General features: G+C 46.8%; 1 protein-coding gene across 3 annotated transcripts in view; it reads left to right on the forward strand.

Annotated features, from left to right (window-relative positions):
• MCTP2 (multiple C2 and transmembrane domain containing 2) overlaps positions 1–26116 on the forward strand; it is a gene marked incomplete at its 5' end in the record, with an annotated part of 124303 nt that overhangs the window by 35245 nt on the left and 62942 nt on the right. For all 3 annotated transcript variants that reach the window (XM_080651715.1, XM_080651716.1, XM_080651717.1), the window contains 6 exons: positions 7454–7618; positions 10207–10337; positions 15640–15826; positions 19425–19518; positions 24881–24983; positions 25578–25680. In XM_080651715.1, the coding sequence (XP_080507841.1) occupies positions 7454–7618; positions 10207–10337; positions 15640–15826; positions 19425–19518; positions 24881–24983; positions 25578–25680 (783 nt within the window). The remainder of the gene's footprint in view (positions 1–7453; positions 7619–10206; positions 10338–15639; positions 15827–19424; positions 19519–24880; positions 24984–25577; positions 25681–26116) is intronic.

A 26116-nucleotide genomic window follows, 5' to 3' on the forward strand; every position in this document is an offset into this window, starting at 1 on the left:
GGGTGGGGAACAGAAGGAGGCACTGGGGCATAGGTGCCAGCCCTGACCTTGCCGAAGCCCAAGAGTGAGCGATTCCTTAAATGTTGTAACCCCAGGGCTTCAATCAAGTCCCCGCCCTGGATAGAACAGCACTGAAATATATATTTTTAAATGTTTATTGACTGATTTTTTTATAGAGAGGGAGGGATATAGAGAGAGAGAAAGAGAGAGAGAAAAATGGATTTGTTGTTCTACTTATGTGTACGCTAGAGGCCCAGTGCATGAATTTGTGCACCAGTGGGGTCCCTCGACCTGGCCTGCGGGATTGGTCCGAAACCAGCTCTCCGACATCCCCCGAGAGATTCTGGATTGAGAGAGGGCGCAGGCTAGGCCAAGGGACCCCACTGGTGCATGCTTGGGGCCGGGGAGGGACCGCGGGAGGGCTCCAGGGCGTATCCAGCCTGTCTCGCTCAGTCCCAATCCACTGGACCCCAGCAGCAAGCTAACTTACCGGTCAGAGCATCTGCCCCCTGGTGGTCAGTGCACGTCATAGCGAGCGGTTGAGCGGCCTTAGCATATCATTAGCATATTACACTTCGATTGGTTGAACGGCCAACTGGATGACCGGACACTTAGCATATTAGGCTTTTATTATATAGGATTCATTGGGTGATTCTTCTATGTGCCCTGACCTGAGATCAGACCCACGACCTTGCTACATCGGGACAATGCTCTAACCAACTGAGCTACCGGCCAGGGCCAGCACTGAAACATTTTAAGTGAAGAAGAGACGTAGAAATCTGGAACATGGAAGTGACGGCCGGTAGGATGACAATTGTGAATGGAGAAATACTAGTCGGGCAAATTGATTGCCTTCTGAACTCGCCTGAGATCAGGGCAAAAAAAGAAAATCTTAAGTTATCACATAGCCTTCATTTTCTTCTTCTTTATGTTTTAAATGCATTGAGAGGCATCTTCCTGGTTCCAAGCCCTGAGAGTCATTGTGTATCTGTAGACATTATCCACTTTTAAAAACTTCTCTTAACTGAATTTTTAAAGTATATTTTTATTGATTTCAGAGAGGAAGGGAGAGGAAGAGAGAGATGAAAATATCAATGACGAGAGAATCATTGATTGCCTGCCTCCTGCACGCCCCACACTGGGGATCGAGCCCACAAGCTGGGCATGTGCCCCGACTGGGAATTGAACCGTGACCTCCTGGTTCATAGATCGACTCTCAATTTTTATGATAGAAACATCACTGAGGAGAGAGAATCATTAATCCGCTGCCTCCTGCATGTCCCCTACTGGGGATTGAGTCCGCAACCCCGGGCATATGCCCTTGACCGGTATCGAACCTGGGACCCTTCAGTCTGCTGGCCAATGCTCTATCCACTGAGCAACACTGGCCAGGCTAATTTTTATTTTTGAGCGTGACAATTGGGCGATGATATTCCCTCATACTTAAAAAAAACATAGTCAACTGAATATAAAACTTTTAGAGCTAATATTTTTTGTACATATAGATTACTCATACCCTTGGGACTGTGTTAGAGTTTTCATCTACAGATATAAATCTCATCTCCTGTCCACATCCATGTGGGGAATTTAAAAGGCTTTCTTTATATTCTTACGCAGATCTGTGTGTAGCTCTAGGGGGATTTATGCCTATAGGATCTGCTTCAGATGATATAAGGGACTGTGGGTAGGAGGTGTTCTGCTTGGATGTATGGATCGTCTCACGTCACGCTATAAAAGCTGTTGACAATGAGTAGTAGTTTTACGTGCTGAAAACGCTCGACAGGAATATTTCAGGGAAATCTTTTATACACCCAAGGTTCTTAGCGTTTCTAAATAGTGCCGACATAGCCGCAACCTTGCTTTCCTATCGTTTTACTTACGAAGTCCACCTTTCCACGCATTTGTTTTCATTGGCTGCTCAGTGCTTTCTTACAGTGATGTGGACCAAATAATGCGCGTCAACATAAGATGCATGGGCGAGATTGGAGCACATTTTTATATTCCCAGGACTGAGATGATATAAAACGTGCCCACAGCGTACTGGGCACCTACCAGCAAAATCTTGTGAAACTTTTTTCTCACTGCCCCTCTTTAATTTTTATCTTTTAAAAAAATTTTTTGGTATTTTATTACACCCAAAGGATTACTTTGATATTGGTCAAGCTGTAACCCACTCTGGTACCTCATTTTAATTTGGGGTAAGTTGGGCACGGTCCTTTTGCTAGCAATCCATTCCAGGTAAGAACCAGTTATTCGTGTGTTTTTTTTAAAAAAATTATATTTTCATTGATTTCAGAGAGGAAGGGAGAGACAGAGAGAGAGAGAGAAATATCAATGATGAGAATCATTGATTGGCTGGTTCCTGTGCGCCCCCTACTGAGGATCGAGCCCGCAACCCGGGCACGTGCCTTTGACGTGAATCAAACCCGGGACCCTTCAGTCCGCAGCCCGACGCTCTGTCCACTGAGCCAAACCGGCTAGGGCCAAGCTGTCTGGTTTCTTAATGAAAGTCAGTTTATGTCGAAGTTAAACATCACACCTTGTTTTCACTGGTCATAACGTGTGTGTTTCCGAGGGAAGTCACTGGGAGAATGCTGTGGGTTTCGGGGGGCAGCCGGCCGGGGCGGGGGCTGAGGGAGAGAGAGCCTATGAATGAATCAACATAGAAATAGGGAAAGGTTCCGATCCTTGGGGAGGAAGGAGAAACATAACAAAACCCCGATGTCCCATATTTTACCCATTATGTCTGCTGAGAAATGAGGGTCAGGACCCAGAAACTTGGCTCTATCTCGGGGTGTTTGTTTCAGCGCAGGTGGAGCGGGCCGCTCCTTTGATGGGTCATTTCCTTTTCTGCCTTCACATTCCAGGCTGCATTAAGATGACAAATTTCACTCACCGGCTCGGGCACCGCCGTGAAAACCGGAGCCATTGAGCTAACAGAGTGAGTGCGGAGGGAGGAAGATGGAGCCCGATTTATTGTGGGGAGCAGGAGAGAGTGTGTGGAGACCACAAAGACGTCTGCCAGCCGGACTCCCACGGGGTGGCCGGACTGCCCTAAGCTTCATCGCAGCTCTCCAGGGTGGAAGAGGAATGTTCAGTTAATTAAGAAACTTTTTAAAAAGCCCGTGCACATACCCCAGAATGCGTTGTGAGCAGATGAAACTTGACTTAGAAATTTGTGCAAGGGGCTCGGCCCTCACAGCTCTGGCTTCATCCGGAAGGAAGGCCGGTCTCATTAGCATATTACACTTTAATTATTATGATTATTTTTTAAATATATTTTATTAATTTTCTACAGAGAGAAAGGGAGAGGGATAGAGAGTCAGAAACATCGATGAGAGAGAAACATCGATCAGCTGCCTCCTGCACGCCCCCGACTGGGGATGTGCCCGCAACCAAGGTACATGCCCTTGACCGGAATCGAACCCGGGACCCCTCAGTCCGCAGGCCGACGCTCTATCCACTGAGCCAAACCGGTTTTGGCAGGGCTACACTTTTATTATTATAGATAACCTTAGAGTGGGCAAGGGTATTGAGGGTGAAATACGCAGAATAAAGGATTTAAATGTTTTTAAATCCTCACCCGATGGTGTTTTTCCATTGATGTTTAGAGAGTGGAAGAGAGAGGGAGAGACAGAGAGAGGGAGAGACAGAGAGAAACATCGATGTGCGAGAAACACATCGATTGGCTGCCTCCTGCACGAGCCTCATGGATGAGGGCCTGGGCTGAGGAGGAGCCTGCACCCAAGGTACATGCCCTTGACCGGACTCGAACCCGGGACCCTTCGGCAGGCCGACGCTCTATCCACTGAGCCACACTGGCTAGGGCAAGGTTTTGTGCTCCTGTCTCCGAGCTGTGCAGTGCATGTGGCTCTCTCCCTAGCCTGCCTGTAGTCAGAGGGGAAGAGAAAAAAAAAATCTTGGCCAGCACAGAGCGAGTCCGTCACATCCAACGTGACTGTGTTACAGACCAAAACGTTCAAAGTCCGACCGAGATAGATAAAGGCTTTGATGGAAAGCGGATACTTCCCGGGGACGTGGCGAGCAATAATCCAGATGTTCCGCCGCAATGCAGCCGGTGTCCGCGGCCGGGCCGGGAGCCGCAGCCAAGCCGCGCCTGCTGGAGGCCTGCTCCGTGCCCTCCCGGGCTGTCCCGCCATATGGAACCTCTCTCCAGGCCCCCTGGATGACCGGCTCTGGATCCCCTTTTCACAGAGCTCATCGAGCTAAGTGGGGCTGCTTTATGGACAAGTTAGATAGAAGCGCTTCCAAGATAAACATCGCATTTGAAATGAGGACATACCAAGCCCCAGAATTATTCGGAGGGCATATTTCATGGAAACACGGCCATTTTTCTTCGGCGCTTGCCAGACTGTAGGCTGCCCTTTGATCTCCCGTGGACATGACTCCCTTCTTTATAAAAAGGATTTTGAAATAGTTTCAGTGTTTAGGGAGGAATATATCTGTCGGGGCTTTGAAGCACGGCCACGGAACAGGTCATGCAATTAGCGTGTTGGTTGGCAAGTCAAAGTTTGAGAAGAAAAACACACACAAAACAGGAAATGGCTGCGGGATAGATGAATCAAAATCGCATTTTCTTTGTAAAGGGAGAAGCTTTCAGTCCGTGTGCTTTCTAAGCTCTACCATGTATTCAGTGTAGCTACATCTGTACGTAACGCCTATAGACGTATAAACACACATACTTAGATGTTTACATACGTGTCTGTCTGTCTGCAAATTGTGATGGTGTTTATTGTTCTTAACAAGGAGAAAATCGCGGCCCTAGCCTGTGTGGCCCAGTGGATAGAGCATCGGCCTGTGGACTGAAGGGTCCTGGGTTCGATTCCAGGTCCAGGGCACATGCCCGGATTGCAGGCCCGATCTCCAGTAGGGGGCGTGCAGGAGGCAGCCAATCAATGATTCTCTCTCATCATTGATGTTTCTATCTCACTCTCTCCATTCCTCTCTGATATCAATAAAAACATTTTTTTTTAAATAAAACGTAGAAAATTGCTTAGCTTTTAACTATTTTATCAACTTTCATCCTGGAGTATATTCAATCCACAACCCAAAGGCAAATAGAAGTTACAAAAGAAGGTTTACACTGAGTGGCCAGATTATGATGATCTCTGAACGCATCATAATCTGGCCACTCAGTGTGTGTGTGTGTGTGTGTGTGTGTGTGTGTGTGTGTGTATACTGAATTCACCAGTGCATGAATTCGTGCAGGGGGAGGGGACATGGGCAGTTGGCCAGCCTGCCTGCTGGTCGAACTCCTGGTCTAGGGGACAATTTGCATATTAGCCTTTTATTATATAGGATATACACTGAGTGGCCAGATTATTATGCATTCAGAGATCATGTTCTCCAGCGGAAAGGGATTTTTCTTCTCCTTAAAATTAATTGTTTTCTTGTCTGCCCTCCCTTCTCTGTCTCAGCACCTCCAAAAGCCGTGTGTGTGTGTGTGTGTGTGTGTGTATGCATGTGTGTGCATTTTATGAGAACAGCGATACAGATGTGAAGTTTGGGAGAATAGATTCCCTTAGTGCTTAAGGTGGTTATAAAATGGTCAACCAAATGCTTGGTGTGGCCTGGTTGCATCATTTCTTCGTGGCGGCAGAGTGCCATGTGCCGGATGAGGTAAGCTTGTCTGTAATTAATACGGCCCGGACGTACCATTTGTTGTGATAAATTGTGACGAACTGGTGTCCCAGCAAATTGGTGTCTAAACGACCTGGAAGATATATTGAGCCGATGACAGGATGAATATATAGCGTTAGAAATTCATTGCTTTGCTATGATACTTGGCACCATTTACATTCCTCAGTCCATTTATTTCTCCTTCAGAGAAAGCCGGGTATGCCTGCACCACTTCATTTATTGAACAGAGAGCATAAATGAACTCCACCAACTAAATGCAGTGTGTGGGTCCCCTTGGCATCCGCACCCAAACCAACTAACCATAAAAAAGACATTGTTGAGACCGTCAGCGAAATGTAAAGATGCCCCGGGTACTTAACGATATTAAGGGAATTATGGCTACTTTTGTTGAGCATCGTGAGTCTAGAAAAACAAACGTGGGCCCTAGCTGGTTTGGCTCAGTGGATAGAGCGTCGGCCTGTGGACTGAAGGGTCTCAGGATCGAGTCCAGTCAAGGGCACATGCCCGGGTTGTGGGCTCGATCCCCAGTGTGGGGCATGCAGGAGGCAGCCGATCCATGATTCTCTCTCATCATTGATGTTTCTATGTCTCTCTCTCCCTCTCCCTTCCTCTCTGAAATCAATGAAAATATATTTAAAAAAAAAAACAAACAAAAACCAAATGTGGAATTTGCTTTCCAATATTTCAGCCAGAAGCGAGTAGTGAAGGGATGGATGGAATAAGATTGGCAAATTGTAGACTCGGGTGAATAAATCCGTGGAGATCTCATATACTGTTCTACCTTTGTATGTGTTTGGAAACGCACATAATGGAGATTAAAGTGTGCTTGTCCTCTTGATAACTTACTAGTAGGGGATGTTTGCCTTTTCCTATATTTGGTTGAAGGCATGTATGAGTGGGCATGAGGAATATCCTTTAGACAAGGAACAAAATAAGCTAATAGTTACTGAACTGACCTGTCCTGGTTCCAGGCACTGTGCTAAGTCCTTTATACATGATTTCCTCCCCCCCCCCACCGCACCCCCATCTGTAAAGCTCATCTGGCTGGCCAATCCCAGGCTCTGTCTGGAGTTATGAATCTCACAAGGGATGAACTTTTTAGTAGTTGCCCAGGGAATAAAGGGGAGTGGGGACAGATTCAAGTGTGAAGGATAAATTCAAAACCACGGGTGTGGCTCAGTGGTTGATTGACAACCTGTGAACCAGGAGGTCATGATTCTATTCCCTGTCATGGCACATGCCCGGGTTTCACGCTCGATCCCCAGTAGTGGGCGTTCAGGAGGCAGCTGATCAATGATTCTCTCTCATCGTTGATGTCTCTCTCTCTCTCTCCCCCCCTCTCCCTTGTTCTCTGAAATATATATATTTTAAAAAAAACACACACCACTATTTCTGAATGCCCATAGATATTTCATTTCCCTACAAAGCAATGCCTTGTTCTTATACCTCTGTTTCCCAGAATGCCTTTCTTCCCTTCCTATTATTAAAATAGCCAAAGGCCCAGTTGAAGGATGCCTACCCAAGAGCTGGGTGGGAGGACAGGCCAGTGCCAAATGCCAGTGCCGCTCGCATGCATCTCTCCCTCTATCGCTGCGAGCCCAGTGCCCGAGAAAGAAATCGCACAGCTGTGACTGCAGGTTTGCACAACCAGTGAAGAGTAACAGCCCTTACTCCATCCAGGCAGGGCGTGCTCCGTGTCATCGAATATTGAAAGCGAGAATGCCTGTGATCGCCGGCGTCGCACTCAGGAATTATCAGCGCGCTGATCTCTCATCTTTACTTTTTGCTCTAGTCCTCGCTGATGCGCAACCTGCGGCTCTCAGAGGCCCTGAAAAAGAACCAGCTCTGGAACGGGATCATAAGCATCGCGTTGCTGGAAGGAAAGAACGTGTCGGTGGGAAATATGGCAGAGATGTTCGTCCTGTTAAAGCTGGGGGATCAGAGATACAGAAGCAAGGTGAGTTTGTCAGTTCTTTAAGGAGAACAGCATCTTAAAAAAATATATATATTTTGTTTCTTTTGAAAAGAATGTCTACAAGAATAGAAGTCATTTCTTTTTAACCCTCTTCACTGTGTTCCGATTATTCCAGAAAGCAGAATAATGGTATAGATGCAGTCAATCAGGAGGAGTATTTGCTGAGTTAAGTTTAGTTCTATCCAGTCACAAGAGCTGGAGAAAGCTCATTAAATAATAGTTTTGAATGCATGATTTATTTTGTTTTGAAAATAAGCAAAAACTGTGTTTCGTAGAATGCGGATCAAGGATAACTAAACGCTTTCAAACTGTAACAAAAATAAGAGAGTAATGTATATTGTACTTGGGTTACAGTATTTGCAATAACTAAAAGTATTTTCAAAATTATATACAACTTTCTTTTTCTTTCTTGTTAGTATTTACACCAAAAATAGACTTCAAGTGCTGCTGGGTTTTGTTTTGTTTTTTTTTTTTTGGCTATGATTAAAAAAAAAAAAAAACAAAAAAAAAACCCACACACCAAACTATCTAATGTATTAAAAGTGATTTGTTATGAACAAAAATACTGGCATTTTTAGCTGCCTTTCCAAACCAGTCATCTGATTCTGTTGATCCGAATTCCATTTAATTTTTAATCTTACTAATTTGGTGTGGTTTCTATTTCAAAAACCGTGGTCTCCAAACCATGGTAATGAATTAGTTTTACATAGCTGTCAGACAGGAATCTGTTCTATGTTTTATGGATGGAGGGAACCGGGGTACTTGAAAGTTAAGCCCGTTGCCAAAAGCCACATAATAATAATAAAAAAAAAAATCAGGGGAAGGTTTTCAAAAACAGGATATTTGCAGATTGGCCTTCCCCGCGTGGAAGGCATAAGAGACACAGACAAGTTGGCAGATGTCGTAGGGAGCCAAGAGTTTGTCTCTGCTGAACAAATGTCAGCGCAGAATCAAACACGAAGCGTCATTTCCACCAGGACACGGACTAGAGATTCGAAGCTCATGTTGACGAATCAGTTTATAAAAAAATGTGAAAAATCGAGGGCGAGTTACGGCAGAAATATGCAGGTGATACTCGCCAGCTAGTCTGAGGCCGTACCTCCCAGAGACTGTATTCAGGGTAACCACATCTCTGGCTGAGATTTCTTTAGCCAGCCGGGGCGGGGCGAAGGATTTATAGGAAAATTATTCATCACAGGGCACACTTAGCTCTTTGGAACTAAGGTGAAGCGGAGAATTAGTCCAATATCTGCTCTGGGATCCCCTCCTGGGGGATATTGCATTTAATTTGTGGTCTAATACTTTGTTTTTTCCTTCGTGGTTGCTAAGTTCTGTGACCTGGCCTATTCAGGCCAATGTGACCAACAGCTCAAATGATGTTACGTGATGCTGGCTGCAGGCCAGGGCTGGCTGGTCCCTGTTTGCCCATGTGGTAATAGCTGGCACTAAGATTTAATAGTGGATGCTGTGCCCTTAGTTGAGGCTGGTACTCAGGGGCCAGCATTCCCGCCCACTTTTTAGCCACAAATTGAATCTTGATGTAAATGAAACAAAGACAAAGCCTGCCCGTGATTCAAACACTCAGGCGTTTCGAGTCCCTCTCGGGAAACACAGAAACGCTGTTGGAGGGTTCAAACCAGCCTTGTTCCTTTTCAAATGTGGCGGCAGTGGGGTTTGCTAGCCTTCCTCTCTCCCTCTAGGGACTGGAATCGGCAAACTGGGATTTAAAAAAACAGGCAGCGATGTACTGAATTCATGGGTTTTTTGCGAAATGCAGCTGACAGATATTAATTAGGACCCCCGACTGTTCATTTATGTACTTCTTAAGCCAGTGCTGAATGGATGTGCCAACAAAATGATTTCATGAAGCAGTGAATATATTTTCTGTAAGACTGGACAGTGTAAAACATCCATTGAGATATGTCCTATATATGTATATATCTATATATATAAAGGCCTAAGCGACCATCCGACCGATAGCTATGACGCGCAGTGACCACCAGAGGGCAGGCGCTCTGACCGGTAGCTATGACGCACAATGACCACCAGAGGGCAGACACTCAGTGCAGGAGCTGCTGAGCTGTGGTGACTTGGTAGCTATGGTTCCCTGGTGACGCACCAGGAACCAGAGAGGAGGGAGCCCGATTCCACGGTGCGTCACCCAAGAACCGCCCTCTCTCAATCCGGGACCCCTCACGGGGATGTCAGAGAGCTGGTTTTGGCCCATTTCCCATAGGCCAGGCCGAGGGACCCACCGGTGCACGAATCCATGCACCGGGCCTCTAGTATATATATAAAAGTTATGGTTTCTTGTGGGGTAACTATTCTTTCTAACTTGGTGGGATCCACTATTGAATCTGGGGGTCGGCTAAAAGAGTGGTGATGTTTTTGCCAATTCCCCGAAACCTCCAAGTTGCTTTCCTTCCCCAAAGGGGAAACGTTTAACTCCGAAAGGGACAGACAGACACGTCACTCTGAGCTTGTTTAGAACAATGAATTGAAATGTGTAGCTGCTGTCACGCCGCATGGCAGTCTGAAGACAATAAACGTTGTAACCGCATGTTTTCTAGACACTGTGTAAGAGTGCACATCCGCAGTGGCGGGAGGAGTTTGACTTTCACTACTTCTCTGACAGGATGGGCATCTTGGACATCGAGGTCTGGGGAAAGGACGGCAAAAAGCACGAGGAGCGACTGGGCACGTGAGTCCGCTCTGCTTTCTCGGTGGTGGGAGCGTGCGTGGCGCTTTCTGCACGAGGCTGGTCTTTGTCTGTTGGGCGTGGAGTCAGACCTCCCCTGCCCACCCCAGGGAGCCAGAAGTAAGCTGGCACCTCCCCTGGGAGCAGTTTTTATTTGCTTATTGGTCGATGGCATTCAGTATTTATTAAACATTTTTTTTTATTGATTTCAGAGAAGAAGGGAGAGAGAGAGATGAGAAACGTCCATCTAGCTCCATTTCTTTCCCATCCTTTGTCCTATCTCTGTATATAAAAGCCTCATATGCAAATTGTCCCCATGGGAGTTCGACCGGGAGACCGATCGCTCGCTATGACATGCCTTGACCACCAGGGAACGGTGCGGGATGAAGGGAGGCCCCGGCCGGCAGCCAGAAGGCCCTGATCAGCCCTGATCGCCAGCCAGGCCTAAGGACCCTACCCGTGCACAAATTTCGTGCACTGGGCCTCTAGTTGTCCTATATATTACATCTATATACAGTATGTTCTGAATTGAACAAGGCAGTGTTCGTTTTATGCAATCCTACGCCTTTTACTTATTTATTTATTTAAAATACATTTTTATTGATTTCAGAGAAGAAGAGAGAGGGAGAGAGAGATAGAAATATCAGTGATGAGAGAGAATCATGGATTGGCTGCCTCCTGCACGCCCCCTACTGGGGATTGAGACCTCAACTGGGGCATGTGCCCCGACCGGGAAATCAAACCAACCGTGACCTCCAGGTTCACAGGTCGATGCTCAAACACCGAGCCAGGCCGGCTGGGCAGTGCCATTTGGTGTTGATCAAAACAGAAGAAAGTAGCCCTGACCGGTTTGGCTCAGTGGATAGAGCGTCAGCCTGCGGACTGAAAGGTCCCGGGTTCGATTCCGGTCAAGGGCATGTACCTTGGTTGCGGGCACATCCCCAGTAGGAGGTGTGCAGGAGACAGCTGATCGATGTTTCTCTCTCATCGATGCTTCTAACTCTCTATCCCTATCCCTTCCTCTCTGTAAAAAACCAATAAAATATATTAAAAAAAACAAACAAAACAAAACAGAAGAAAGTAGGTCCTGCCACCCTCTCAGGGGGTGTGGTCTGGCACTTCACGGATATTGTTGGTCAGATGCCTAGTCTGGTCCCTTCTCCCCCTCCTTCACCTACTTGGGTAACTGACCCCTCAGACACTTCTCCTTACCCCTGACACTGGGCACCGCTGTGACAGTCCCGTGCCCTGCCAACACCCATCTACGTACGGGGGGATCAGAAACGCTGTGCTAGCCCGGGAGCAAGGACACGTTACGTCAGTGTGCCGACGCAGAGCACTCTGTGTCCCGACGTGTCCTCCGAAGTGGTGGGAACATGGCCCTGCCGTGACGCATGGCCGACCCGTTGTGTCAGTACAAAGAGTCATACCCTCTCGCCCCATGCCATTGTGCTGTCACGGCTTTCCCACATCACAGGAAATGCTTTTCCCCATGTGTGAGGTGTCTTACAGACAGACCCTGGTTTCCGATGGCCCTTTCACTCCCTGTGTTGTCATTCGGGTGTTTGTTTATGACTTTGGCTGTTTCTTGTTTGTGTGCCTGTCCTAGGGGCCATTCTGTCCTTTCCTTTTATGGATTTTAAAGGATTATTATTTTTTTTTTTTTGGCATCTCTTCCCTCTTTCCTCTCCCGCAGTAAAAGAGATCATAGAAGTGTCTCTTGGGAGCTGGTTACACAGCATTAGCTGCCGTGAACTTCCAGGTGGGGTGAGACGTACCCTGAGATACAGCGTGACCCACAGAGTTAACGGAGAGATGATGCTAGCGGATGCCTACCACAGACACGCTCCTTAGTTTTTTATTTTACACTAGAGGCCCGTTGCACGAAGATTTGTGCAAGAATTGGCCTTCCTTCCCCCTGGATTCGCTCCCGGCCGCCCGGGAGCCTGCATGTCCTCGCTCCCGGCCGGAGCACCGCTCCTATAGCACCCTCTGCCCCCCTCCTGACCCCCCCACTCGTAGCAGGCATCCCGCCCAGCCCAGCCGCTCCACGCCTGCATATGCAAATTAACCCGCCATCTTTGTCAGGTTAATTTGCATACGCACTCCTGATGGGCTGTGGGCGTAGTGGCGGTATGGTCAATTTACATGTTTGTCTATTATTAGGTAAGATTTTTCACTTATTTTTTTCCATTTTATTTTCTTTGTTGTAATTCCAACGCTCAGTTATCTGATCTCCCAAATGCTGGGAAATACCTTTTTGCATCAAGTCCCTTTGACAGTGAGAGTCAGTCATAACTATTTCCTGAGTCCTCTCTGTTGCTTTTTTTTTTAATAAAAATCCTTACTTGTCCTAGCTGGTTTGGCTCAATGGATAGAGTGTCAGCCTGCAGACTGGAGGGTCCCAGATTCGATTCCAGTCAAGGGCACATGTCCAGGTTGTGGGCTTGATCCCCAGTGAGGGGACAGGCAGGAGGCAGCCGATCAATGATTCTCTCTCATCACTGATGTTTCTATCTCTCTCCCTGTCTCTCTTTTCTGAAATCAATAAAAATATATATTATACAAAAATCCTCACCTGAGGATATGTTTTCCCATTGATTTTTAGAGAGAGTGAAAGGGAGGGGGAGGAGGAGAGAGAAAAAAACATCAATGTGAAAAAGACACATCTATTGGTTGCCTCTTGCATACACTCCAACCGTGGGGCAGGGATGGAACCTGCAACCCAGGTATGTGCCCTTGACCTTGACCTTGACCTATTTCCTTGACCAGGAATCGAACCGTGACCTCCTGGTTCATAGGTCGACGCTCAACCACTGAGTAACACCAGCTGAGCTAACCTGCTCCAACTTTTAAACAAAACGGCTATAATAGAGATTGTACACTCTCCCATTTTAAACCAGTACCAGTTGTTCAAAATAATCCTTTTCTTAACGTGTATTTTACATTTCAAGGCGATTGTAGAGATGAACTCGTTATGGAATCTTCTAGACTTACTTTCGCTTGGGCAACTTAAGAATGAGGATGCTGGAGCCGGGGCTGCCTCTGAGTCCTGCGGGTGACTTGGAAGAGGCTCTGACATTCCACCAGTTTATCAGTGGAGAATCCGGGATGGAATATTTCCCTGGACAAATGGCACCCGTGTCCTCGACCTGCTTTTACAGCCACGCTTGACACACTCCCGGTTTTCCTCCTGTTCGCCACCCCCCTCCTTCGCCTCTGAGATTTACAGCTTCGAAAACTACAGCACTCTTTCCTGCCCCTTGCATTTAAGTTAAAAGCTGACCAGCCTGAAATATAAAACATAGAATTATGGTAATGAGTGAGAGGTTAAAAGCTATCATGGCAGGGGACCCTTGAGCAGGTTGGGCTGACTGATACGGTAAAATTATGTGTGGAATTAACACAATAAAATGCGGTGGGATTAATGGAGAAAGGCGTGCACAGGAGGTCAGAAACAATGCTATATCAGCACATTAACTGGCTGTGGGCTGCAGAGCATAGCTTTAATATATGCCTGCTGCTGAGGAAAAATTAAGTCATTTAGCCTTGTTTTCTTTAGATGAATAAAACCATGGGCTTTTCAATATGGGAGGGGCCTATATTCTTTTCTATATACACTGAGTGGCCAGATTATTATGATCTCTGAACGCATACTAATCTGGCCACTCAGTGTATATCCTATATAATAAAAGGCTAATATGCAAATTGTCCCCTCGACCAGGAGTTCGACCAGCAGGCAGGCCGGCCAACTGCCCATATCCCCTCCCCATGGTCAGGCTGGTCGGACCCCACCCATGCACAAATTCATGCACCGGGCCTCAAATAAATAAATAAATAAATAAATAAATAAATATATATACACACACACACACACACACACATATATATATATATGTATGTATGTACACACACACACACACACACACTGAGTGGCCAGATTATTATGCGTTCAGAGATCATAATAATCTGGCCACTCAGTATATATATATAAAATTGATTTCAAAGAGGAAGGGAGAGGGAGAGAGATAAATATCACTGATGAGAGAGAATCACTGATTGGCTGCCTCCTGCACGGCCCCTACTGTCCCTACTGGGGATCGAGCCTGCAACCTGGGCATGTGCCCTGACTTGGAATTGAACCATGACCTCCTGATTCATGGGTCTTCACTCAACCACTGAGACACACTGGCCAGGCCAGGACATGATATTGACTAAATATTCTAAGATCTGCTAAGATCTCACTTTGGCCCAAGAGCCAGTGTGCAGCACATTCTGAATGATTGTCCTAACAGGTCACTCGCTCCCTCCCTCCGTCCCTCCCTCCTTGCCTCCCTCCTGCCTCCGCCCCCACCTCCCACCCCCCGCAACCCTCCTAAGCATAAACAAAGCAGGTGTGGTCCAGGCAAACCCAGAGTTTTCAGTGTTAAAGCAAATAAGCGCTTAGCACTCAGCCCCCCTTTGTGGTGTTTGCTTCCGTATTTCAATGTGCTTGAGGTTTTCAACAGCCCAGAACATTGGTGGTGAAGAGGCGGAAAACATGCAATTTATAGCAGATGGGACGGCCTTCCCGAGCCGCGCTGCTGAAGTGGGATCCATCAGCAGCACTTCATGCTCCATTTGTCCAGAAAGAACCCACCCGGGGAAGCCCCGTGGAACGCGCCTGTTAGGAAAGCACCTTAACACGCGGGTGTGCATAAAAACACGCCGTTGGCATTCATCCGGAAGAAAATGGTTTTTTCATTAACCCTCCCCACTGACATGTCTCTTGTCTTTTCTAAATTGTTTTTGAACCCTTTATTCTCTCTGCTGGAAAAAGACACGGAGCAGAAGATCCACTTAGAGCCATAATACTTAAGACTTGCAAAGTCCTTTCTCCCTAATTCTGTGTTTTTAAAAAATATATTTTTATTGATTTCAGAGAGGAAGGGAGAGGGAGAGAGAGAGAGAAACATCAATGATGAGAGAGAATCATGGATCGGCTGCCTCCTGCACGCCTCACACGGGATCGAGCCTGCAACCCGGACACGTGCCCTGACCGGGAATCGAACAGTGACCTCCTGGTTCATGGGTCGATGCTCAACCGCTGAGCCACACTGGCCGGGCTTCTCTCCTTCATTTTAGAGTGTGTTGGGCTCGGAGTGAGTATTCTAAGCCAGAGGAGCCCTCTCCACCTTCCCTGCCCGAGAAACGCATGCCCAACGGAATGTGGTTCGGGTAATAAGGAAACCTAGGTTCTTCGGAGGCCCCGAGGTGGCCCTGAGTCAGTTGCTCACTCTCCTCTCTCCGGTTTCCGCGTTTGCAGATGTAAAGTGGACATCGCCTCGCTCCCCCTCAAGCAAGCCAACTGCTTGGAGCTGCCCCTGGACAGCTGCCTGGGGGCCATCCTGGTGCTGATCACGCTTACGCCCTGCGCGGGGGTCTCCGTGTCGGATCTGTGTGTGTGCCCCTTGGCGGACCCCAGCGAAAGGAAGCAGATCACCCAGCGCTATGTGAGTGCTTTGCCTCGCGACACCACTCCGGCCCCACCCCCACTTTTCAAAAAGTGTTTTTATTGATTTCCGAGAAGATGGGAGAGAGGGATGGAAACATCCATGGTGAGAGAGAATCATGGATCGGCTGCCTCCTGCACGCCCCCTACCGCGGATCATGCCCGCAACCTGGGCATGTGCCCTTGACCGGGAATCGAACCATGACCTCCTGGCTCATAGGTTGATGCTCAACCACTGAGCCACACCAGCCCTGGCAACCCACCCCCACTTTTAAGTCGCACCAAAGTCCATGAATTGAGAAACTGCTTAGAAAGAGATCTTTGTCCAAAGTTGAATGGTACGTCTCATAAAACAAGACATCAGACCCAGAGGTTAATGTGTTGGTGAGAAGGTGCAAGCAGATTGGAATTTACCCTCATGCTGTTCTACAGGCCAATAAACAGATTTTGAATTTGTGGCTTTTAGGAAGTCTTTGGAGGAAATGGAAGCCCTCAAGGAGACAAACTAGTATTTAGCAGGTCTGTGTAGGTGGTTGGGAATTTTAATACACGTTCACAAAATTGCTATTTTTTTAAAAATATATTTTATTGATTTTTTATAGAGAGGAAGGGAGAGGGATAGAGAGTTAGAAACATCAATGAGAGAGAAACATCTATCAGCTGCCTCTTGCACACCCCCCACTGGGGATGTGCCCGCAACCAAGGTACATGCCCTTGACCGGAATCGAACCTGGGACCTTTCAGTCCGCAGGCTGACGCTCTATCCACTGAGCCAAACCGGTCAGGGCGCTATTTTTTTTTAAGCAACTATTCATGGTTATGGTGTTACAGATACTTTTTCACAACCTTTTAGATGCAAGTGAGAAAGTGCTGTGTCTTATCAAGCCAAGCCCTTCCGAGGCCTGGAGGACTGTCCTGCTGTCCCACCCGGGATACTATGGCATCTGAGAATTTTGTCTAAGTAGTTGCAATGTGCTTAAAAGTCCACTCAGCACTTTTAAGTCAAATGGCTCTGTCTTCTTCACTTAATGTTTTCTGCTCTGCTTTTTAGGTGTCTTTATTTGCATTCCATTTTTATCTCATCTTCTTTGTAAATCAATATGTTTGTTGCCACCCACAAAAGACACGCTTTAGGAAAGTGGCATAAACGTGAAGCAGAGACGAATCTTTATTTAATGGGAATATTATTCTCGGCATAAACTTGAGTGCCTCCAATCCTCCTCTGGGCAGGGGTATTGATTAATTGAAAAATTCTCCATCTTCGGCCTGTGGCCACACATCTTATCGTTAATGCACATTCTGCAGGCAAGGTTGGCGTACTCCAAAGATGTTCCGACACAATCCAATGTTCATATTTTTTTCAGATGGCTTTAGGTAAACAAGGGAAGGATTGGTGATGAAAAATAAAACTTCTCTCCACATTTTCCCATGGATAACTTGGAAATTTGACCAAATTCATGAGGTGTGTCGCCTATTTATAAGGTGACACTAGACAAGATCATAATGATTTCTCTAGGTTTTTTTTTTTTTAAGTTTTTTTTTGTTTATATATTTCTTTATTGATTTCGGAGAGGGAGGGAGAGGGAGAGAGAGATAGAAACATCATTAATGAGAGAGAATCATTGATCAGCTGCCTCCTGCATACCCCCTAATGGGGATCGAGCCTGAAACTCAGGCATGTGCTCTTGACTGGAATCAAACCTTGGACCCTTCAGTCCGCAGGCCGAAGCTCTATCCACTGAGCCAAACCGGCTAGGGCTACATTTCTTTTTTTTTCAGCTAGTGGGCTGGCCAGCATGTTAGAGGGAAAGAATGCTATATTACAAGACACAAGTTTCAGACGCCTGGATTTAAAAAAAAAAAAGGTTATTTATTTTAGAGAGAGAGAGAGAGGAAGGGAGAGGTATAGAGAGATAAAAACATCGATGAGAAACATCACTGATTGGCTGCCTCCTGCACTCCCCCTACTGGCGATCAAACCCGCAACCCCAGGCATGTGCCTTGACTGGGAATTGAACCAGTGCCTCTTGGTTTGTGGGTTGACACTCAACCACTGAGCCACACTGGCTGGGCTGGACTAGATTTGTTTTTTAGGTTATCAGAATAGATAGTCTTCAAAGTTGAAAAGTATTTTACTTAATCGGTTTTCATTTAAGCTTAAACCCAATTTTGGGGGGTTATTTTTAAAGTTAAAAATGCAGATCAGAAACCTTTAGAAAGTTCTTAGCAACAGTGCATGTTAGGTTAAGCCAGTGGTCGGCAAACTGCATCTCGTGAGCCGCGGTTTGCCACTCTGTTGACTAATGAGTTTGCCGACCACCGGTTTAAGCAAATCTTAAATACTATGAAGCTTTTTAAAAAAATATATTTTAATGATTTTTTTTACTGAGAGGAAGGAAGAGGGATAGAGAGTTAGAAACATCAATGAGAGAGAAACATCAATCAGCTGCCTCCTGCTGGGGATGTGCCCGCAACCAAGGTACATGCCCTTGACTGGAATCGAACCCGGGACCATCCGCAGGCCGATGCTCTAGCCACTGAGCAAAACCAGTTAGGGCTGAAGCTTTTATTATTCTACCCTGAAATGCTTCAATGACAAGGATTTTTTTTTATCCTGCCATAAGCCCCTTATCACGGGTTTTTAGTTACGTAATGATGGCACAAATACCATATCCCAAGGTTTGAAAGTGGCACCGTGTTCAGTGAGTGTGTGCTGAAAGCCCTCGAGTGAGTTTATCTGCTTATGTCTCTTTGATACTCAAGTTTTGAAGGATGAAATGTACATAGACATCTGAATATTGGCCGTATACATGCTTAAGAATTATAAGGTATATTGGATAGATATTTACTTAATGCCGTATATCAGTAGATATACCGGGTGGGCCAAAATAGGTTAACGGTTGTTTATATTGAAACTACTAGAATAATTGACGGATTATAATAACAAGAATAAACCGTGTTTCGCATCCTCACAACTGTAAACCTACTTTTGCCCCACCCTGTGTGGAAGTCTCGGCAAACGAAAAATTAGCATCAATGTGAATGCAAACCTGATGCTGGATACTCCTTCGCCCATGGAATGAATGAGCTAAAGCGAGGACCAGGAAATTCACTCTGCAACTCCATCCCTCCCCTCTTTCCCGCGGGAATGAGCATCCACGGAGGGTCCAAGCGTAGTCCTCTGGCATCCATAAAGTCCCACAAACGAGGCCAGAATAATGGTGCCTTCCTGGGTGATTTGAAAGTTTCATTACAGTGAGAGACGGAGACAAGGAGAATGAATGCCGCTCCACACACATCTTCCCGGCGGGATGCCTGTGCTGTCACCACGGGGCCGCGTTAAAAGTCGATTGTATGTGTTTGTAATGTGTTCATTTCGGAGCTGGAGTTAATTAACTCTCAGTCGCTTGTAATCTGGTTGCTGTCGATGCCTAAGTGTCCCGTTGACAGATATGGTGCACCGGGTGAGGTTTCCGAGCGTTTGCATGAGAGAGGCCGCGATCCACCCAGAAAGCTTTTCCCGTGGGCTCTGGGGCATGAGGTGGTCGGTGAAAGCTGTTTTCATCTGTGACCCATGTGTGTGTGTTTGTTTTCCTCAGTGCTTGCAGAACTCCCTGAGAGACATGAAGGACATCGGCATCTTACAAGTGAAGGTTTTAAAGGCCGTGGACCTCTTAGCTGCTGATTTCTCCGGTAGGAGCCATTTTCATTCATTTATTTTTAATACATATTTTATTGACTTTTTACAGAGAGGAAGGTAGAGGGATAGAGAGCTAGAAACACCGATCAGCTGCCTCCTGCACACGCCCCACTGGGGATGTGCCCGCAACCAAGGTACATGCCCTTGACCGGAATCGAACCTGGGACCCCTCAGTCCGCAGGCCGATGCTCTATCCACTGAGCCAAACCAGTTAGGGCTGCATTTTTATTTTTATTTATCGCCCTCTTTGACGTCATCTTATGGCAAAGAGAAATCCTATATAATAAAGAGCTAATATGCTAATTAGACCGAACATGGGAATGACCTTCCAGACGACCTTCCGGACGCAGCCGGGCTGAGCCCCTTGCATGAATTTCGTGCGTCGGGCCTCTAGTGTTTTAATAAGTAGAAGCATGTACACAGCAATCAAGCTTTTCCAAATAAAGCAACGGTTTTTGACCTGTCTCATCTCATGGCACACATAAACTATTTACTCAAATATAATATATTCAAAAAATATATTATACCCTCTGCTGATCTGACAAAAAAATAAAAGGCACAATTTTGTTGATTTACAGGGAAAAATGATAGTAATTGATTTCCTTTTTACTCCAAAGTGACTTTTTTTAAAAAAAGCAGGTGCCTATACTTCTATATGAGGATTTCTGGTACCAACAATTAACCAATCAGATGCAACCTTATTAGGCGACATGACCATTAAGATGCAGCTCCGTTAATGACCTATATGTTTACGGTTCAATACAGGGAATTCACACCAGGTGGCTATTGTTGTGTCGGCTGTTGTCATTTTTAAAAATTTGACAATCTAAGGGGAAAGGGGTCAGTGCCCTGATTACATAGTTATTGCATGTTTAAAAAACTCTTGTGGCACATCATTTGAAAATTGCTGAAACAGAGGAGCAGAAAAAATAAGATGCTGATAAGCCATTTTTGTTTTTTTTGACGGGAGGAACAATTTCTTCACCAAATTATTATTTTTCAAATAACTGCTATGATTCTGTAACGTGCTTGTGCGTGTGGCTTTTGGGATATTTGTGGATGCTTAGTGCCATGACTTTGCTAAATGAATCTTTTGGTAAGATCTTCTCTGGTACCTCCAGGAACAGAATCTTCTTGTTGCCTTTACTCCATTGAGGCGCTCTGCGCCTAAAGTGTGTGTTTTTTTTCTTTTTAACTTTTTTAAATAAATATTTTTATTGATTTCAGAGAGGAAGGGAGAGGGAGAGAGAGAGAGAAACAGAAACACCAGTGAAGAGAGAGAATCGTTGATCAGCTGACTCTTCCACGCCCCACACTGGCATGTGCCCTGACCGGGAATCGAACCGTGACCTCCTAGTTCATAGGTTGACGCTCAACCACTGAGCCACGCCGGCCAGCCTGTCCCGTTCATCATTTTCAGGCTCTGATCTGTCCCTGTCTCATTAAGAAAGACCTACCTGTTACTGCTAAACAAGTCAGTCCCCTCGAAAACCTTGCTTAAGATTCACCTCCCCTGTGAATTCCTTGTAGACTTTAATCAACCAAATTAGATTTCCATGAACTTGCGTTTCCTTCTCTGCACCAACATTCCTTCCCTCCTGGAGGGTTCAGTGAGCACCGGCATAAAGCATGGTTTTGTGCACAGAGTGGGAAAAGCAAGGCTCCCTCCAGCCGACACCCATCCCCAGCAGCCAGCCGTGTCCCCGCTGTCCTCTGTCACCGGCCCACGCGTGCCTATGTTGGGTTTGCCTGCATCGGGCCGCTTCTGTGAAGTCCAGGGCTCACGACGGAACAGAGATGCACAGATGTGGGATGTAAGAGACACAGGGAAAGTGTACAGCCAGAGGTCAAAGGTGCGAGCACTCGGTCCACTGGCCGGGAACATGAGGGCAGTTTTCATGGAAAAGGTGACATTTGCTAAAAAAAAAAAAAAAAAAAAAAAAAAAAAGCAGAGCTTTTATGAGGGTTCCATAAAGGCAACGACCTGGTGGTCTGTGTGCATCAGGGCCTGGTCCAGCGCCAGGCGTCGAGTGCATGCTTAATAAATACTGGTCCGATGAATGATATGACCTCTAAAATCCATTTATTACGTGTCATTCCACTGCTGTAACTCATATAAAGGTAAAATTATTTAAATGAGAAACCTCCGCTTGGCGTTGGAGGAATGTAAATGAATTGTAAAGTGGTGTCGGACGGAGCAAAGGCGATGGAGTGCAAGGTGCTAAAATACCGTGAAACTGCATGGCCGGGGTGGGCGGCGGGAGAGACCCTGTCAAGGTGACATGGCATGGCTGAGGCAGAGGTCACCTGGGAAAACAGGTGGAGCACAGAGGAAAGCATGGGCCCCGAGCGTGTACGTGTCTGCTCGGTACCTGCCCGGGTGCTTCTCAGCATCCAGAAGGGTGCAGGAATCCGGAGAAGGGCTGCGTGTGAATTAATAATAAAGAGACTAGAAATATAAATTTGGAATACATGGGGGAGCCAGAGGAGACTTAGCTATAGGAACCAAGTTCTCCCTAATCTCCGGACCCAGGGCTCTGTATTAACACAAATTGCCCTAACCCAGTGGTCGGCAAACTGCGGCTCGTGAGCCACATGCGGCTCTTTGGCCCCTTGAGTGTGGCTCTTTCACAAAATACCACGGTCTGGGCGAGTCTATTTTGAAGAAGTGGCGTTAGATGTTTAAGTTTAAAAAATTTGGCTCTCCAAAGAAATTTCAATCGTTGCCCTGTTGATATTTGGCTCTGTTGGCTAATGAGTTTGCCGACCACTGCTTAGGCATTGTCAGGTTGGGGGAAATGCTTTCAGCAGGCAACAATATGATTCAGCCCTGCTGAAGCCTTCAGTTCCATCAACCTTTTTTTTTTTTTAATTTATTGATTTTTTACAGAGAGGAAGGGAGAGGGATAGAGAGTTAGAAACATCGATGAGAGAGAAACATCAATCAGCTGCCTCCTGCACACCCCCCACTGGGGATGTGCCCACAACCAAGGTACATGCCCTTGATTGGAATCGAACCTGGGACCCTTCAGTCCACAGGCTGACGCTCTATCCACTGAGCCACACCGGTCAGGGCTCCATCAACCTTTTGATGAAGCTTCTTGCATTGATGACATGTTGGAATTAGCCTCCAGCAGGTACCATTGGGGAACATTTGGGCCATTCATTTATTTTTTATTTACTTACTTATTTTAATATTTTTTTATTGATTTCAGAGAGAAAGGGAGAGGGAGACAGAGATAGAAACATCAGTGATGAGAGAGAATCATGGATCGGCTGCCTCCTCCCCCGCCCGCCACTGGGAATCGAGCCAGCAACCCGGGCATGTGCCCTTGACTGGAATCGAACCCAGGACCCTTCAGTCCGCAGACCAATGCTCTATCCACTGAGCCAAATCAGCTAGGGCTTTGTTTTTTTAATATATCGTTATTGATTTCGGAGAGAAAGAGAGAGAGAGAAAAACATCAATGATGAGAAGTCATTGATCGGCTGCCTCCTGCACGTCCCCTACTGGGGATGGAGCTCACAGCCCAGGCATGTGCCCTGACTGGGAATCGAACAGTGACCTCCTGGTTCCTAGGTCGACCACTGAGCAACCACGGCCAGGCTGGGCATTTCATTTATTATGGGAAGTCATTTTTTTACCCCAAGTAAACAATATTTATTTAAATTTTATTGAAAGGTCCCCTATGCTTGGAACCTTTTCAGGGGGAAAAACTAATCAATCCATCAAGTATTGATGCATGGCTCTTTAAATGCTTAACCGTCTTTGTTTCTCCGCCTTCCTCTCTGCCTGTCTCTTCTGCGGCATTTTGATACGTGCGGCCTTTTAATGAGCTTTGACGGGATTGCCGGCCTGTCCCGTGGGGACACGTAGCTGACGTTGCCAGTTTCTGGAAGGAAGCGTGCTCCTCGTTAGCTGGGACCGCTGAGTGTGCGGGCTGGGAAGACGGGCCCGGGAGACGGGCCCAGGCCCGCGCCCACCTGTGGCGTGGAGCCGCCCGGGGCTTTCATTCGAAGTGCCAGGCGGTGTCCCCGGAGCCCGTGCGGATGGCCTGTCACGTCGGTCTCTCGGAGGAGCAGCGCTGACACCTCCTAACAGTCTGCCACACGGTTAAGTGGCTGCTTCGTGTACCTGAGCATGGGGCTCAGAGCACATGCTCTCTCCCTTCCAAGGTCACGGCTGTTAAAGAGACAGTGTGTGCTTTCACACTGGCAGGCTTCTTCCTACTCAGCCCCTACCCTGTGACCTGCAAGGCATTCCCAGAGCAGGGCAGTCTTTTTTTTTTTTAATATTTTTATTGATTTCAGAGAGGAAAGGAGAGGGACAGAGAGAGAGAGAGAGAAACATCAGTGATGAGAGAGAATCATGGGCTGGCTGCCTCCTGCACGCCCCACATTAGGATCGAGCCCACAACCCTGGGCATGTGCCCTGACCGGGAATCGAACTGTGACCTCCTGGTTTCTAGGTCAACACTCAACCACTGAGCCACCCCAGCCGTGCAAGCTTTCCTTTTCTTAAGGCACAAACTTGGAACTGACATTTTGGAATTACGCTTTTGCCTGTTTGCAAGCAGCAAACAGAGCATATGAGCTCACAATGTATAGAACATATAGGACCCTCCATGTGTGTGGCCACTCACTGCAAAGCTGTTTTAACTCCTAAATAGCCATGTTTGTGCTTTTTCCCACTTCTCTCACACCGGGGGAGGCCTGTAAGCTATCGTAGGCTTCCCGTTCTAGAAGAATAACGGCCTATATTAACTCGAGGAGAATCTAAGAAGGGAACAGAGATGAGCTTCTGTTTTAAAAGAAAACAGGAGCCCTCGCTGGTTTGGCTCAGGGGACAGAGCATCGGCCTACAGACTGAAGGGTCCTGGATTCGATTCCGGTCAAGGGCACGTGCCTGGGTTGCAAGCTCGATCCTCAGTGTAGGGCTTATTGGAGGCAGCCGATCAATGATTCCCTCCATCATTGATGTTTCTCTCTCTCTCTCTCTCTCTCTCTCTCTCTCTCCCTCCCTCTCCCTTCTCTGAAATCAATTAAAATGTGAAAAGAACAGCACCAAAGTGGACTCTCTCACATGTCAATTTTACACCTGCTCCTATGACACCTGTGTGGTCCCGGGCACAAGGCTGCCTCTGGGTTGCGTGTCGGTCCCAACCTGTTAACAATGCCACGGTTTCAGCATTTGCAGGACCCAGGGCTCCCATGTGGCTTGCGGGGGACACGGGCTCGCTCTCGTCTTTCAGCCGCACAGTTGCACCATGAGGGAAGGCCGTGACCTTGGTTCACTGGCCTCTGTCACGTCTGAGGTCCCCGTGTCTCTGACCATTGTCTGTGCTTTCCTTCCAGGGAAGAGCGACCCTTTCTGCTTGTTGGAGTTGGGCAACGACCGGCTTCAGACACACACCATCTACAAAACCCTCAACCCCGAGTGGAACAAAGTTTTTACTTTGTAAGTCCTTTAGCCTCCGGACTCTCCAGAGGCATCTTTAAAAAAAAAATTACTGATTTCAGAGAGGAAGGGACAGGGAGAGAGAGATAGAAACATCAATGATGAGAGAAGCACGGATCGGCTGCCTCCTGCGCAATCAGGGAGCGAACCCACAACCCAGGCATGTGCCCTTGACCGGAATTGAACCCGGGACCCTTCAGTCCACAGGCCAACGCTCTATCCACTGAGCCACACCAGCTGGCAAGCTACTTCGAAATCACCATCCTTTTACCCTCCTCCTTCTGTCTCCCATTCTCTCCTCATCCTGTTTCTTTAACGGTCCCACCCTGGCGTGCACGGAGACATGGAAAATGTCACAGAGTAAGAAAGTTGACTTTTTCTCATATGGATGACTGAATCTTCTCTGATGGAAGGCTTGGGAATATAGACAGTTTGATTTAATTTTTGGAGTTTAATTAAATGGTAGTTTTATACTCTAAGGACCTGCAGACTTAATTAGTGAAACCGTGTTTTCAGATCTTCACGGAACTGACTCCACGTGTGTGTGTGTGTGTGTGTGTTTGTGTATGATCCGCGGTGTGTTTCTTGTTGCAGCCCTGTTAAAGATGTCCATGATGCTTTGGAAGTGACAGTGTTTGATGAAGATGGAGACAAACCCCCGGATTTTCTTGGAAAAGTCTCCATTCCCTTGCTGTCTGTAAGTTACCTTTGGTAATACACAGTTTGTGAGTCATTGTGTTTGACAACTTCCTATGATCTAGAGCTGCTTCGTCTCCTCAACCTGCATCCAGAGAACGCTTTATAACTCTAGGTGGAGACAACTGTTTTATTCCAGTAGTTTCAGATCTAAAGTAACATAATTTTCTTTTTTTAAAAAAATATATTTTATTGATTTTTTTACAGAGAGGAAGGGAGAGGGATAGAGAGTTAGAAACATTGATGAGAGAGAAACATCGATCAGCTGCCTCCTGCACACCTCCTACTGGGGTTGTGCCCGCAACCAAGGTACATGCCCTTGACCGGAATCAAACCTGGGACCCTTCAGTCCACAGGCCGACGCTCTATCCACTGAGCCAAATGGGTTAGGGCGTCTCTGTGTCAGTCAAATATGATTGAACCAACCAAACCGTTTT

The sequence above is a fragment of the Plecotus auritus genome (genome assembly GCF_963455305.1).
Source record: "Plecotus auritus genome assembly, chromosome: 15".
Lineage (NCBI taxonomy): Eukaryota > Metazoa > Chordata > Mammalia > Chiroptera > Vespertilionidae > Plecotus > Plecotus auritus.